The following is a 14,545-nucleotide window of genomic DNA, read 5'->3' on the forward strand; positions in this document are numbered from 1 at the left end:
TCAGTGGTGTCACCCTATCTGGAGTGAATGGGTGTACTTGCTAATCCCCTGGTTGGTGGAAATTTTGATAATATGTCATCATGGTCAAGCTGGATATCATTCAAAAACCCTTTCTCCCACGAACACAATGGTACCAAACATGACAACCCTAGAATAATTCTGTAGATAACATTTGAGAAAATGTTTAAAAATCAAAGCTTTTTAAATTATACTCTAACAGAGGTACGTCAAACATGCAGGCCTCTCAAAGTTAAATTGTTGCTCTCGACTAACAGTACTCTGTTATCAGTTAATGCTCAGAACATAATACCTGATTAAATTTTTTAATGTCACAGATTACTATAAATGGAAGAAGTACCTCAAATTTATTTGCCATTATTGTTAAAAAAGAAGCAGCTCAGTGGTATTGATTATCAGCTTGGTTTATTATGCCAAAAGAGTTGTAATGAGTAAGGCTCCATGTTTGTCACGGATTCTGTGACTTTCCATGACCTCCGTGACTTCTGCAGCAGCTGGTGCGCCTGGCCCGAGGGCCGCCTGGCCACCTTGGGCAGGCCCCGGTACAGGTGCACTGGTCACTGCTGGGGCAGTCTTGGGCTCTCCCGCCCCCCAGCAGCAGGAGTTTGGGTGTGGGGCACTCAAGGCTGGGAGATAGGGTGCGGGTCAGTGCTTGGGGAGGGGGAGGGAGGGCGCCTCGCCAGAAGGGTAACAGGAACTCCCCATCCTCAGCTCCTAGCTCCATGTGCTGCCTCCGCCCGCAGGCACCGCCCCTGCAACTCCCATTGGCCGGAGTTCCCAGCCAATGGGAGCTGCAGAACCAAGGCTTGGGGGGGAGGCAGCACATGGAGCTAGGGTCGCTGCTTCCCAGGAGCTGGGTCGGGAGTCTGCCCCACCCCACTCCCACAGGCCATTCCCCCCAGCCCCCGTGGGGCCCCCACCCCAGGTTTTAGTTAGGGGTATATAGCAAAAGTCATGGACAGGTCACGGGCCATGAATTTTTGTTTACTGCCCGTGATACAGCCATGACTTTTACTAAAAATACCTGTGACTAAAGTGTAGCCTTAGTAATGAAGTACTGGTTAAGAAGTCAGCATCCAGCCAGAAATTACTGGAATCCGTCCGGAAACAGTATGCACATAATTATATAACATAATTAATTACATTCCTAGAGTAATTTATTACAAAATCCTTGTTTTTACTTTGGTCTTGATAATTTTTAGGCATCAATTGGGAGACGAAGAGTAGCTGACTCTTTGGAGAATACCACTGCAGAGTTAAACACGATGCTCGGTGGCACCTTACTATATAAGGCTATAAGAAGTGCACCCATAAACTGAATCTGACAATGTTGGAGAGGAAGTACGTTGAGCAACAGGAAAAAGTTGAGGATTCTGGGACAAGTGTCAGCTATGGGCGAGACACCTAATAGTAGGTCCCAAAACATACATTTTGAGAACAACAACTGCTTCTTCTGCAGTAAGCTCAAAGGCAACCATTAAGCACGTTTCAACAGGTGAGAAACTACATGAAGCAGTCACTTTTAGCAAGAGCACTGCAGGGAAAGTAAAGTGGGTACATTGACCCAAAAGACACCCACGTACATGACATTGCATATCACATCCTACGCCAGAAATGTATGTAATGTGTTACACCAAGCCTTACGCCAGTAACGTATACAATGTGTTATGTCAAAAGGGCAAAGCAACAGAAACCAACACTGATTTTACGACTGCAAACTGTGCGACTCAGCTCATAAATTGCCTCAAAAGCGCTCTAATGGATGGGAAAGTGGTGGTGATGGCCAACGCAGAACTAAGTACAGTGTGCTTTGAAGGGATTGAAGAGGAACAAATGCTTAGCAGAAAGGCTCTTAAACTTATTGAAGATGAACTGTGGGATATGGATGTAGCTTTTTCAATCCTATCTGCAGAAATGCATCATAGCACCACAACTTTTTGCAGCTTTTAAGGATACCAAAAGCAGAAGAAAGCACTGATGTTAATAGTAATATTAAGACTGTTTGCAGCTGCTAAATTTATATGGAAAACTATTCTGTCCTGGAGTATATGGGAGTTTCAGGGATCCATAATGGAGGACAAACCTAAAAAAATATATATATATATATACTGTGTGACCTGTTCTACCTCTTTAAGAAGTGCATCAGTAGTTTCAATGACTTCAGAACGAGTATATTAATAAGCAAGAATAGCACAAGCCTCATGTACATGTGTTTGAGTGACAGGCAGGTTTCCAACACATGCATGACAACTGTGAGACATGTAGTGGTAGATTACACATAAGTAGCTGTTGGTTTATCAATTCATTCCAAAACAGAGTACTCCACCTGGAGACTGCAATTGAAAATTAGGTTCTTTGCCATCTGCTGTATCTTAAAAGAAGTCCAAGTTCTCAACAGCACTAAATATAAAACTATCCTAGACAGGGTCTGGAGGAAGACACAATTCTTCATTCAGTTCCATGTGGCAAAGGTATCCTTTATGTCAATGTGATGGTCTGCTATTAGAAGTGAATTAATGGGGTCAGTCCCTTCCTCAAGAGCTATCTGAACCAGCAAAAAACTCGGTCCTTGAAGGAGCTTACTAACTTCATAACTCAGTCATTTTCCTATCAAGATCCAAAAATTCTGAAGCCAAGAAGTCCAGTTTTCAATGAAGTAGCAGTTACATAAACTACAGTAGAGCTTTCTACATTCACTAACCTTGACCTCACTTGGTTTGTGCAAAAGTCAGATGCACTTCAGAGGCAAAAAAAAATAATTGAGTATGGTTTCAGTTGAAGAGATAGAACACACCCTCAAATGAGTTGGAAACCCAGGACACAGCATACCACAACATTCCAGGAGAAAGGTACATTCTCCAATATGGTCAGCCTTTAATACAACATTACAAATGGTGCCAGAGCAGAAGACCCATGTATGCATCCTGCCAGTCATACCTGCTAGTTAACATTCTTTATGCAGCTGGAACACATGAACAAATATATCTGCATAACTGAATCAAATATGTCATGACACTAGACATGGTCCTTTACAGGTCTGTTCAACAGCAAACAACATCCTGTGATGATCTTTGTGGATGGTGGAGTCTATGTCCTGGTGAACTGTACATATTCTTTACAGCGATACATATAATTGGATCCTTTGTTGATGGCACTGGTGTTCCTGAGATCTGGGGGGGATTCTGAACAGTGATAGTACTGTAAACCAAATTCTTGAAAAGAAAATGATGTGACGCGCTATGGAAGCCCACAACTGAATGCTTGTTGCCCTTCAAAAATGCTACCTACATGTCTTCTTTGACAAGCATACTGATGTGTCTAAAGTAATTTCCCAAAGGGTTCAGGACTTGCAAGACCAGTTCCACAAATCCAATGTACATTCTGCTCATAATGATCTATTGAGCATGATGGAGAGCTGCATCATCATCATCACAGAACAGATGAAGCAATTCAATGAGGTTGAAATGATGACAAAGCCAACTTTCGGGATGGTGCAGCAATACATGTAGATCAGTGGTTCCCAAACTTGTTCCGCCACTTGTGCAGGAAAAGCCCCTGCCGGGCCGGTTTGTTTACCTGCCGCATCCGCAGGTTTGGCTGATCGCGGCTCCCAGTGACCGCGCTTCGCTGCTTCAGGCCAACACTGTCCTATCAAAATTTCCACAAATCGGAGGACGAGGAGCTGGGAGGGCGGTAAGTCCCCATGACATGCCACAAAGGGCAATATCATTGAAATTATGATTCTGTAAGATTTTTATAAATCAAATGACACCTCTCCCTTATTTTTCCAATCACTAATTTGCCCACGGAATGAGATTTTACTACATTATGCTCCCACACCACCTCTTCCACACTGGACAGCTCATGTAGTACATCTGGCACATTAACATGGTCTCCCCATTTACACAGTGGAAAATTATCTTTGAAAGCAGATGACACCATATGGGGAAGTGAATGGAAGTGGATTTTCTTCTCCCTTTTGGGGATTTATATGGTTTTGTGATGTTTCATCAATGGATAGGGCCACTTAATTCTAATCTGTTTAAATCACAATAGTAAGAGAATCTATATAAAAACGGGATGTACAAATGTTTTACTGCAGTGTGTGCAGAATACTGTAATACACGGGTTACCAAAAGTGATCCAAGGTCTTGTAAGTTTTGTGCTTTCTAAAAAAAATAAAGTAACTCACTAGAACATGCTATCAGAATACTATAAATGTTACCTCATTATTAATATCAAAGACTCCTTCTTGGATTTTCTCATAGATTTCTTTTGCTGTATTAATAAATGCCTGAAATGGAAACAATATACAATTAGATCATATTAATGAGACAAAACAAATATGGACATAACAAGATACTCTACAAAGCCCAATACTCACATGAAAGGTCAAATTCTGCTCCCACTAAAGTCAGTGGGAGTTTTACCACAGATCTCAATAAGGTATGAAGATTAGGGCTGTCAAGTGATTAAAAAAATTAACCATGAGTAATCTCACTGTTAATAATAGAATACCATTTATTTCAATATTTTTGGATGTTTTCTACATTTTCAAATATATTGATTTCAATTACAACATAGAACACAAAGAGTACAGTGCTTACTTATTTATTTTTGATTACAAGTATTTGCACTGTAAAAAACCCAAAGAAATAGTATTTTTCAATTCACCTAATACAAGTACTGTACTGCAATCTCGATCATGAAAATTGAACTTACAAATGTAGAATTATGTACAAAAAACTGCATTCAAAAATAAAACAATGTAATATTGTAGAGCCTGCAAGTCCACTCAGTCCTACTTCTTGTTAAGCCAATCACTCAGACAATCAAGTTTGTTTACGTTTGCAGGAGATAATGCTGCCCGCTTCTTGTTTACAATGTCACCTGAAAGTGAGAACAGGCGTTCTCATGGCACTGTTGCCGGCGTTGCAAGATATTTATGTGCAAGATGTGCTAAAGATTCATATGTCCTTTCATGCTTCAACCACCATTCCAGAGGACATGCGTCCATGCTGATGATGGGTTCTGCTTGGTAACAATCCAAAGGAGTGCGGACCAACGCATGTTCATTTTCATCATCTGAGTCAGATGTCACCAGCAGAAGGTTGATTTTCTTTTTTGGTGGTTTGGGTTCTGTAGTTTCCACATCGGAGTGTTGCTCTCTTAAGACTTTTGAAAGGCACTTCAGATTCTTAAAGCTTGGGTCAAGTGCTGTAGCTATCTTTAGAAATCTCACACTTGTACCTTCTTTGTGTTTTGTCAAATCTGCAGCGAAAGTGTTCTTAAAATGAACATGTGCTGGGTCATCATCCGAGACTGCTATAACATGAAATATAGGGCAGAATGCAGGTAAAACAGAGCAGGAGATATACTACTCTAGCCCAAGGAGTTCAGTCACAAATTTAATCAACACATTTTTTTAATGAGCATCATCAGCATGGAAGCATGTCCTCTGGAATGGTGGCCGAAGCATGAAGGGGCATACAAATGTTTAGCATACCTGGCACGTAAATACCTTGCAATGCCGGCTACAAAAGTGCCATGCAAATGCCTGTTCTCACTTTCTGGTGACATTGTGAAGAAGACAGTAGCATTACCTCCTGTAAATGGAAACAAACTTGTTTGTCTTAGCAATTGGTTGAACAAGGAGGAGGACTGAGTGGACTTGTAGGCTCTGAAATTTTACATTTTTGTTACATAACTGCACTCAAAAACAAAACAAAGAAAATCTACATTTGTAAGTTGCACTTTCATGACAAAGAGATTGCACTACAGTACTTGTATGAGGTGAACTGAAAAATACTATTTCTTTTGTTTATCATTTTACAGTGCAAATATTTGTAATAAAAATAATGTACACCTTGATTTCAATTACAGCACAGAACACAGTATATATGAAAATGTAGAAAAACACCCAAAATCTTTAATAAATTTCAATTGGTATTCTATTGTTTAACAGTCCGATTAAAACTGCAATTAATTGCGATTAATTTTTTAATCGCAATTATTTTTTGAGTTAACTGCGATTAATCGACAGCCCTAATGAAGATCATGTCCATTAACACATCCGAAATAGCATGTATCACACACAGCTTACAAAAACAGTGTTTTTTGTAGTAGCATATGTAGCCCAAAATCTGTCGTCCAGTAATTACTGAGAAAAGTGGTTTTTAAAATATGTATAAATTACTCTTAAATAATTTATTTCTGACCCTTATGGACAGATAATGTGGCAGATGGTTCTCCCATCCTTAATATCTTTGTAATATTCCATTCTAGATTAGAGTGCTTAGCAATGTAAAACTACAGGGTGCTTACAATATGATGTAAGGATGCTCTGCCTGTTGTACAAAACCTTATACTATCATTTAATATTCACCCAATTTTAATTTTTTTCTCTTAATTAATCTTTTACTTGGGAGGCTACAGGCAGTCATCTGAAGAGTAAAAAGCCAAAGACCTGGGCTTTTTATACTGTCTTCAGAAAACGTATCTTTGAATTCAAAGTAACGATTTAGCTATACTACACTTAAGGTCAGAACTAACACATTAGTCAAATGAAAGGAAGTTACTGGAGAAAGATTAGCATTAGTATTGAGATACAAAATGTAATCTTGCCCTATTTAGCTTTATAGGGCAAGTAACTCTTGAAAGACAATGTATAATTTAAGGTTTGATTGACAATAGATAATATCTATAATCAATATTACAAATCAAATTCTCTTCAGATTGAAACACCATCTCTGTATAATCATAAAAGGGATTCTATCTTCTGCACAAGCCCACCACAGCTGATGTGGATCTAATTCAAATATAAAAAAGTAAACAGGGTTCATGGAGAGGAACAAATCATACCTTTCCTCATTTCTACACTGGAAGCATTTGACTGCTGAACTTGCCACCAGAGCTTTGTTTCCTAATTAACAGGACTGATATGTTTTCACCTTTAAAGGCCTTACAGCTCCCCAGAGTAATCAATCTACTGCAGCTCAATTACTGCACCAAGCACACACCACAGCCAGTGAAGGAGACTTGAACGACTGCAGCAGGAGCGGAAAGATATGAATATGCATAAACTCTAAGTGGGTGATCGAATCATCACAGAGGGTCATGAGAATTTGCAGCAAAATAATGAGAAGAATTAATCATTGCAGATTCACAGGCACTTAGGAAGAGAGTACGTTTTTCAACCGTGTGTTAGAGTTGAGGAGGAGAAGAAACTGGCTTTCAGCCAACTACGAATTGATTCACATTCCTCAGAAATTGAAGTTTTCAATATAAAGAAGAAACTTATCTTTGTTTCTGATAACGGACTAATTATTGCAATGGCCCTATACACTGGACTAATTGAAAACTATGGTCAAAGCTTGTGAATTTCACACAGCTGGAAGCTCTTATGTGGATATTCACTTGTTTCCATTAAACTAGAACATTAAACAGAACCATGAAGTCCTGAAAATGTGTTATGATAACTTCATGTAAACAAGCACTTAACAATTGGCACATACAAGACGACTAGTCCTAGAAGTCACTGTCTGAGCATGCCTACCTCTTACTGTTAATTCTATTAAAATAAAAGGTAAACTATCAAAATAAGTTCCAAGGGCTTTGTTTATTTTAGACAAAGAAAACGGCATTGTAATTTATGAGCATAAATGTTACAAAATACAGTGGTAAGTCTCTCTAAAGAAAATATAGGTATTTCAAACTTAATATTCAGCAGATAACCGTTTTAGGAGTACTTCAGTCACTCATATGAAATAATCAAATGTAAAACATTTTTGTTCAGTGACCTTGGAACCCGGATCACAACCAGGGCTCCTACTCTTCAAGGTACTTAAGCATGTGCCTAACATTAAGAATGCGAATAGTCCTTTTGACTTCAATGTGACTACTCATGTGCTTCATGTTAGGCACACACTTACTGAACTGAGGCCTACAAAAGTGTGTGATTAACAATGGTAGGAAAAAGTAATAAAAATATTCTAATTCAACTGGTTATCTTTAGAAAACTTAAGTAACAGATTAACCACTTGACACCGGTGGTTCTGCAGCACCAACTATTAGTGGTAATGCACTGTGCATTAGCCTGCTGCACTGGGAAATAACCACTTCTATGAAGTTATATATTAACTTTAATCCTGATTTCAAAAAAAGTTGGATTTTCATGTACTATAACAATACTTGGTAAGTTTACTTTTTAAAATTTTCTTCGCTGGCACTGATTCTGAAAGAACTAGTCAGCTATGGAAGTGAAACACTTCATATCTACCACTAAAAAATAAAGAAACCTACAATTTTCAGTTAATTTCCTAGAAATTCATACTTTAAGTCAGCCCATGGTTCAAACCATCAGGAGACTTAAAAATATGAGTCTTAAGAAAACTAACTAAAAATTGTAGTTGACTCACATTAAGAGCTCTATACCAATTTCAGGATTCTATAGTGCCCCAATTAGCAAAAGAAAGTGGGTGAATTCAGCATAACTGACTTTCTACCAAAAGTCATTTATATGCTGATTGTACTATGTGAAACATTCGATATATATTTTGAAATTTCATGTGTTTATGTGACCTCCATTTAACTAAAATGTCCCACCACTATTACAAAAAATAATTACAACCAGGGATCTCCTTGTGCAAGTTTAAGCCTCATTTTTTCATCTTCATAATTAAGCATAAAGTGATCAGTGAGATTATATGAACGGTGTTAGATCAGTCTGTACTGGAAAATTATCTGGGGGTGAAAATAAAAATAACATATCTCATGAATTTATGGAGCACACTGACCTTCTGATTCCCTTAAAGCAAACACACATGAATGCTTACTGGATAAGCAATATGAGAGCAGTATTTCCAACAATCCAACTCACCTCAATAATCATCTAGGATATCAACTGCAGTAAGTATCTACACTACCAAACAAGCAAGACAGGTAGCCTTTGCTCACTGGACCCTACCACTAACAAGCAGGAAGAATGAACTCGCTCTGCCTGTTACTACTGGGAGTCCAGATCTGGAGTAAGTGAATCGCTTGCATGCAGCTGTCTTAATACTTCACGAGTCCACAAATAAAGAAGAATCGATTCCTTGAGATATCTTGAGGTTAAGGCAGTAGACTGGGACTCAGGAAATCTGGATTTTATTCCTAACTTTGCTGCAGGCTGAGACACACATTGGTCAGGTCACTTAAAAGAGTGGCTTGCTTTTCCAATTTGTAAAGTGGAGATAACATCACCTCTCTACCCTAGAAGTTGATGGCAAGGCTAAATCCTGCATAGTGTTTGTGAGGGTCTCAGATGCTAAGATGAGAGCTACAGAAAAGCCTATAAATAAATGAATCAATCACTGCTGATTTTTGAAGCTTCATGAACACAAAAGTAGTGGAAAAATTAAACAAATACAGCAATAAAAGGAAACAAACTCTTCCTTTGCTTAAAACTAAAAAACATCAAACTGTTTTCTGTTCATGTAACATGCTGCCATCTGGTGGCCACATTAAAGTTATCAATTGTTAATTCAAATTTTCAGCTGACCGGGTCAACAATCTGAAATACTGTCAAAAAATTTATAGGTAATGTGCTATAACAATTTGAGGATAAATAATCAAGAAAATTTAAAAATAAGTTGGAATTTTAGTTAGCCAGAAATAAATGTCAGATATGATATTCATCTCTATTCAGCCAATTCCTGGAATTAAATGTTCATTCTTATTTTCCACCATTAAATAATAAGATGCAATTGAGCACAGACTGTCATACATTAATTCTAAAACAAACTAAAGGGTGTGCTTGGAAGCAGAAGTGAAGCTAAATATATCTTCATATTAGAAACAGAGATAACTTGTCAGTGAACATGCATCTAAGCATTGTCACTACAAATCTTAAGTGTCCCCTATTCTTTAAAAAGTGAATTTAATATGCCTACTTATGAGGTTTAAGACCCCTAATGTTAGCATGGCGTTCTGCAAGTTATATAAACTAGAATCTCTGCTAGCCAAATCAAGATGTTTAATAGCTGTTTATTACTCTCTGATTAAAGTTTAAAAGACATATCCTATCACCCAACCAAGCAAACTTAACTGGCAGAAGTGCAATATAGTGTGCTTTTAAAAAATAAGTTTACTTTGGAGAAAGGTTGGTCTCTGAGAACAGTTCAGTTTTGTTCAGAGTTTGTCAATTTCCCCCTCTTTTTAAATAATATGCATCACTTCTTAATGGAGAGTTTCTAGGGCCACCTTCCATCCCATTTGTTATCAGATATTATCCTTGTGGAAGCTACACTAATTACTTACATGGATAATTAATATTAGAAAAGAGTAAGTTTTTTTTAGCTTCCTTTAGTGCAATTTAAGAGCTGGAAACAAGAACCAGCACCATGTGACTAGTCAGTTCTCCACTATCAATCTGATAATTACCCAGGTGATTGGTGCCAACATCTGAGTACCTGGGTTAGCCCAGCCTTAGTATGAGCATTCCCACAGCAAAGTCCTCTCCATGTTTCTGTGTCCTTACTGTTTCTACACTTGGTTGTGTGTGTCTGGGGCATATGCAATGGTTTTGTGTGTTGAGATAGTCTAGAATTCTTTCCAGTCAACTGTCAGCTGCAGGAGAACTTGCCTGTGCCCTTGGGGGAGGGGAAACGGTGTGAAGGGCAGTGGAGGACTGGCATTTGCCTGCATCTCACTGCAAAGTGGGCATGTGCTGGCCAATGCTAAAGCGCAGTTTAGGCTTTAACCATACCCCCAGCCATGAAAGCAAGCATGGGTTCAAAACACAAATGAGCACATACCTGAAAGTTGTGTGTGTAGACAGAAGGAAGGTTTGGGCAAATACAGGAAGGAGCGCAGGCTAAGCCTACCGTGTAGACATACCATGAGACTTAATCCTACACAACTAATCCACTAATAAGACGTTACTGATTCAAAACCATTTCTGAAAAGCTAGAACTCAAGGTCTATCCCTTTCCCTTAAACAACTCCTTAATATTAACTTCTTAACACCCTCAAGAGAGAGACAATCCTTTACCTTGGGAGACTTCAATATCCATATTGACAAATCACTTTGCCATTAAATTCTATTCCCACTGGACACCGGGTTCCTCATAGTTTATCTCCAACTCCCCTACCTACTCTAGGAGGAATATATTCCATCTAACAATATCAAATGTTATTCTCATCTTGTCCATCAGCAGTAACTCACTCATATTTAACTAGGGGGGAGGGAAGGAGGAAGAAGGGTACTACCTTAGGATGAACAGTCCCTTTATTGTCCCATAAAATAATGGAACCTAGAATCTGACATCTCCATAATTTTTTAAATATGAATTTAGTACTTGTGAAGACAGTTGAAGCAGCCGCTCTGGAGCCACAAGTACCCATAAAATATGGCCAGCATAGACAACTCTTCAATAAACTTCCCTATTCTACCCTGTCAATGTGCATCAACTCTGTCCCAATATATTTCACCAGAGTGGAAAGACAGTTCAGTCCTCATGACCATAACCTCATGACTGCAACCTCTCTCCCTGCACTCTCCACAAGTGTACTCTACCAAAAGGTGGCGAATGCAATTCATGTGATGACCCTAATAGGAAGTACTGACCATTAATTTATTTCACAGTAGCCACCGTGCAGTAGTAAGATAGTAGCAACTTTGGGATATTAATGAATTAGGTTGTGTTCAAACTAACAACCTAGATTTTGTATGTGTTACTAGGCTACTGAACTATCCATTTCTCCCTCACGGCCCTGCTATTTGTCTCCCAGTGAATCATCTGCTGATCCCTCATTTGCAGATACTAACCCACCATTCAATAGGTCAATAACTGCTGTAAAGCTCTATCCCTTCTTGGGCTCTGCTAACTTTGTCCCTCTTCTTCCTCACCACCTGATCATGGTAACATGGAGACAGGGGCATGAGACAGAACGTACTGTTCATCATTACTTGGGATTGCCCAGTGCACTAACCAATGATTCTCTTGGGAGCAGAAACCCAGTCTCTTGAAAGTTCAAGGTCCAGTTGGTGTGAGAGACTCAGTATGTTCAGAACTAATCTACCCTAACATTTCTCTCTCCATTAGGTGCTAAGAGGAATTTGTTACTTTACCTTTTAAAAGGAGAGGATATTTAGTTCTTATAAAACACTTTTTACCTATAACTCTCAAAAAGTTTCAAAGCAGGGTAAAGCATTATCTCCATTTTACATATGAAGAAACTGAAACACAGAGAGGTGAAGCAACTTGCTCAAGATCACACAGCAGGTCAGTAGCAGACCAGGAGATATAATCAAAGTCTCCTGATTCCTAATCTAATGGACCATGCTGCTTCCCATTAAAATGAGACTATTACTGCTTACAGCCAACACCAACAACTCAACCTGGTGCTCCCTTTATCCAAAATGTTTTTGTCACCTATTAAATGCGTAATGCCATGCTAATTCAAGATTATGGCTGTACAGTGCACATTCAAGAAATATATAGGTTGAAGTTAAATTTTACCCCTTTGTACATGTGCATTATATACATGTTCACACACAAAGATCACAATACATATCTAAGATAATGTGATCAAGAATTGAAAGATCCAGTTGTAATGCATGTATAAGGGAGGAAAAGTTAAGGATTCACAATACAATTTAACACCCAACTGTATGACCTTAATGTGGCATTAGTGCATCTTTCTTTCTTTTTCAAAAAGGAAAAACAGAAAACTCCCCGGCTCTATAACTAGACAAAGGACAACTAGTGCATTAGTATAGTGGACTAACTGTGCATTTCCATACCTATGTAAATATCTGCTATTATAAAATAGCATAAGCATCTCCCAATCCCTCTTGCCAGCTTCCTAGGACACTTTTTGTGCCCTCAGTTTTTAACTGCTTTTTGTCTTTTAAATTGAGCTACGGTCTGTAAAATATATGATGTAAGTTTAAAATGCAAAAAGCCTCCACAAACTGGGATACAAAAAAGGGTCTAGTGGGCTGGCAGGTGCTTATGCTGCTTTAAATATTTCTTAAATTGCATAATTCATATACCTATTAGCTACATAAATACATGGCTTGTGGGTTTTTTTTGGATACTTATAGCACTAAGATCAGGGTTCCCAACCTGGAGGTTACAACCACCCTGTTCTTTCCATATTGCTAAATGGGAAGGGACAGAAGGCAGGGGACCACCTACATGGAAAAGATAGTGAACCACCTCTGTAGGGGCTATGATAGCTCTTGGCATAGTTATGGTTAATTAAGTAAAAACGTATCTTGGTTCAATAGTCATTTTGACAATGTCTCTGATAGACAAAAAGTAGAAAGTAGTATAAATGTGTTTTGATGCTTATTTGATGAGAGTTAATTTGGAAATATTCGATGTGTAACAATCCAGACACTTAAAGAAGTTAAATATGGAAAATCTGTTAGGTCATCACATCCATCTCCCTGTCAATGCAGAACTGTTCCAAACAGTACATATACTAAGGCATTTTATAGTCCAAATTTATTTTTCAAGCAATGATGTTTCTTTCCACTATTCCCTTTGGAAAAATAATCTGTAAGTCACCATTAAGATAAACATTCCTGATATCTGACCCACATGACTTTTGCTTTGTTTCATCTCATTAATTCTAGTTGGATTATCTTCAAATACACGTAAACTATCATTTCACCACCTTTCGGTTGTGAAGTCAACTGAAGTCAATGGGAGCTTTGAGTAAAGAGGGCTAGCAAGACCATGTCCCTCTAGTTCTTTATAATTCCTTCCTCATAAATTAATCCCTCCAGGCCAGAAATAACCTCTTTTTGGACACCCTCCAATTTCTTGACATCTTTTTGTTACTGACTGGTATCCAGAATTGAATGCAGGTAAGTGCAGCCTCAACAATGTTTTATGGAAAGCCATTATTCACCTCACTTCTTCACAATGTGACACCTTTTGCCTGTGCAGCTCAAAACAGCACTGCCTGCCCATCCCTCAACGTAAAATCAAATTTTACTTGTGTTCACCATCTCACCTAGGCTTCTTTTAGCATCATGCTTTCTTAAGTATTTCCCTCATTTTTCCCATACCCATTATCTCGTGTGTTATAAGCCAAAGCTCGTTATTTCCTGCTTACAGTTTTAACTTCTCTAGATCCCTTTGATTATTTCCTGTTCATGCCACCTCTTAACTTAGTACTGCCTGAAAAGATAATTAAAAAGTGCTCTTTACCTCTTTTAGAAAACTCTGCAAAGCCTTCCTATTTCATAAAGCTTTCCTATTATAACTAGGGCTGTCAAGCAATTAAAAAAATTAATCATGATTAATCTCACTGTTAACCAATAACAGAATACCATTTATTTAAATATTTTTGGATGTTTTCTACATTTTCAAATATATTGATTTCAATCACAACACATAACACAAAGTGTACAGTACTCACTTTATATTTATTTTTGATTACAAATATTTATGCTACAAAAAACAAAAGAAATAGTATTTTTCATTTCACCTCATACAAGTCCTGTAATACAATCTCTATCATGAAAGTT

The 14,545-nt window shown here is 38.2% G+C and overlaps 1 protein-coding gene across 4 annotated transcripts in view; it reads right to left on the reverse strand.

The window, feature by feature from the left end:
* RAB2A (RAB2A, member RAS oncogene family) overlaps positions 1-14,545 on the reverse strand; it is a 79,563-nt gene that overhangs the window by 3,845 nt on the left and 61,173 nt on the right. For all 4 annotated transcript variants that reach the window (XR_012157203.1, XM_073331079.2, XM_073331078.1 and 1 more), the window contains one exon: positions 4,244-4,312. Coding sequence is in view for 3 of the 4 variants with exons in the window: in XM_073331079.2 (XP_073187180.1) it covers positions 4,244-4,312 (69 nt within the window). In the remaining variant the exon portion in view is untranslated. The remainder of the gene's footprint in view (positions 1-4,243; positions 4,313-14,545) is intronic.

Source organism: Lepidochelys kempii, chromosome 2 (assembly GCF_965140285.1).
Source record: "Lepidochelys kempii isolate rLepKem1 chromosome 2, rLepKem1.hap1, whole genome shotgun sequence".
In the NCBI taxonomy this organism is placed as follows: Eukaryota; Metazoa; Chordata; order Testudines; family Cheloniidae; genus Lepidochelys; species Lepidochelys kempii.